We start from the raw sequence: 2396 nt of genomic DNA, 5'->3' as shown, positions 1-2396 counted from the left end.
GGGGGTTTGGGGTGGGAGAGGTCCCCATTCTGCCCTCCTGCTCACTCCCTGCCCCGCTCACCCCCACCCCCGCAGGTCCAGAAGACGATGAAGGAGAACCTGGCCGTTGTAGAGGACAACTTTGCTGAAGTGGAGGCCCGCATCAAGCGGCTGCAGAAGTGAGAGCAGCTCTGCACCCAGCCCTGAAGTCCCGCGTCCCCCCCTCTGCCTGACGCCCCCCAGCCCCGCAGGAACCAGCCCTGCTCCTGTGTACCTGCTGCGCTCCTCTGTGCTTCCCCGCTCCATCCCCCCAGGGTCGCGTGGCCGCCTCTCACACTCGGATGATCCAAATAAACATCGTGGCTCAAAGTGTGTCTGCGTTGACGCCTCTGTAGGGCACAGAGCCCACGATCCCAGATCCACAGGGGCTGAAGGGGTCTGTGGATCGCCCCATCCATACCCCCCACTTGTCCTGGTGCTGGGCACCACTGAGCTGAGCGCAGCCCCCAGATATCAGTCGGCGCTGATCAGATGCCTCTCAGCCTTCCCTCCCCAGGAGAAGCTCCTACACAGGGAAGCTTTCCCTCCCCAGCTTCTTTGTTCAACCATTGGCCAATCGAGACACCGTTCTCCTTGGCCATTAGGACACACTGCTGGCCCGTGGTCGACTTTCAGCCAGCTGCTGGTCAATCCTTGGTCAACCTTTGGTCAACCATTGGCCAACCAGGACACCATTGTCCTTCTTGGCCTCCATGGCCCACTTCTGGCTCATGGTCAATCTTCGGTCAACCACTGGTCAGCTGTTGGCCGCTGTCAGCATGGGGCCGGGTCCAGGCTGCAGGATGGCACTGACCGTGTCCCAGTGTCCCAGCCCAGGGGCAGCCCGCAGCACGGTGCACGGGGGGTTCTGGTGTCCCAGTTGCCCAACTGCCCTCCATCATAGTGGAAAAGTTGCCTCTGCCAGGCCGGGACCCTGGCTGGTGACTGGAAAAAGGGAAACCCTGCTCTGGTTTTTAAGAAGGGAAGAAGAGAAGAGTCAGGAAACACAGGACCTGTGGTGCAGGACGGGGCTTGCTGCCCCATCAAGGACACCGATTGATCTAAATAACTCTGACAGGTTTTGGTGGAGGCTGTGGGCAATCTGAACTGTTTGACGTTAGCGGCAAGAAGGGATTTCTTTAAGTCAGAGAGCTGCAGAGCTCTGGTAGCTTTGACCTTCGTAGATCAGACCGTAGGCAGTCTGCCAGGCTCTGGGCACTTACTGAGTATGTTGGTGTTTTATTTTTGTTTTTATTTTTAACCTTTTTCAGCAACTGCCAGCTATGAATCTATTCCTCATTTCAGGAGTGCTGTATAAAGGATTAAAGGCCATTATGTTTTTTGGAACCTACTGGTTTCTTATTAAGTCCAACACTCACAGCAACAAAGCCTGGATGCCATGGGACGGCCCAAGAGGGACCAGCACCATCTCCTTCAAGGCAGGATGGGAGCTCAGCACTGCTGTATGCAGCAGGAGGGTCACGTTAATAAGGAAGCGATGTTTAATAAGGCACCTGCATACTGTTCAAGTTCATCGCACGCAATAGAAGTTTTTGTTCTGCACCAACAACGGAGTCCATGTCTCATTGCCACGGGTAAACCTTGATCTTATTTGCCTTCCTCAATCTGTATGAGGACCTTTGGACCAGACCTCAAAAGGGCCTGGAGGGCTTCCAGCAGTATTCCATCGCTGTAGGCAGCACCACCTCGTCATCCCGAGGAAAGCCCGGAGATCCTGTGCCGTTTGAGGTTCCCTCCTCGTTGTTCCTTGGGCTCAGGATCCAGCAGCGATTTCGTAACCGGCTTCGTTTGGCAGCTGTCAGGCCGTCCCAGTTCCTTTCGCAGGGCCTCCCCCCCTGCAGCTCGGTTCCTGGAAGGTCCGGAAGGTGACCACCCCGATTCCCCCGACCATTCTGCAGGCAGCATGTAAGCACGTAGGAGTTGGCCACCAGTGGGTGCAAATCCTGCACTGCTCTGTTGCTGGCCCTCAAATCTTCTTCTCTCCTGCAGCTCCTGGCTTCTGATCAGGGTGGGCGTGATGTGTTTTGACTCACATCCACCAACAACCCCAATTTCTGAAAACGGTCAATTATTGGCTGGATTCCTTTCCTACCTTCAAATTCGAGGGGGCAATGATTAGTGAGAACCGGCTCAGCTCCCGGCTTTATTCTGCATCTCTTGGTGCTGCGTTCTCAGCCCTTCCTTGTGTTTCTCCTACCCACACTCCATCACTTACTTTGCCTGGGATCCCAGCCCCCTTACCTTCAGCAAGCTTTGAGCAATGCTTCCCCTTTTTAAACAATTAAAAAAAATTCTGCATCAATTATGTCACATTCATAACCAGAACCCCAACCCCAACCCCAACCAGAACCCCAACC

At 55.0% G+C, this 2396-nt stretch overlaps 1 protein-coding gene across 1 annotated transcript in view; it reads right to left on the bottom strand.

The window, feature by feature from the left end:
• Window positions 1-1670: 1670 nt before the first annotated feature.
• LOC104915862 (methionine--tRNA ligase, cytoplasmic-like) overlaps window positions 1671-2396 on the bottom strand; it is a 3453-nt gene continuing 2727 nt past the window's right edge. The window contains exons 6-7 of the mRNA XM_010726802.3: window positions 2073-2131; window positions 1671-1931 (exon numbers count right to left, since the gene is read on the bottom strand). Of these exons, the coding sequence (XP_010725104.1) occupies window positions 1671-1931; window positions 2073-2131 (320 nt within the window). The remainder of the gene's footprint in view (window positions 1932-2072; window positions 2132-2396) is intronic.

The sequence above is a fragment of the Meleagris gallopavo genome, unplaced genomic scaffold, assembly GCF_000146605.3.
Source record: "Meleagris gallopavo isolate NT-WF06-2002-E0010 breed Aviagen turkey brand Nicholas breeding stock unplaced genomic scaffold, Turkey_5.1 ChrUn_random_7180001856819, whole genome shotgun sequence".
Taxonomy (NCBI): domain Eukaryota; kingdom Metazoa; phylum Chordata; class Aves; order Galliformes; family Phasianidae; genus Meleagris; species Meleagris gallopavo.
This window is presented reverse-complemented; position numbering and strand designations above follow the sequence as displayed.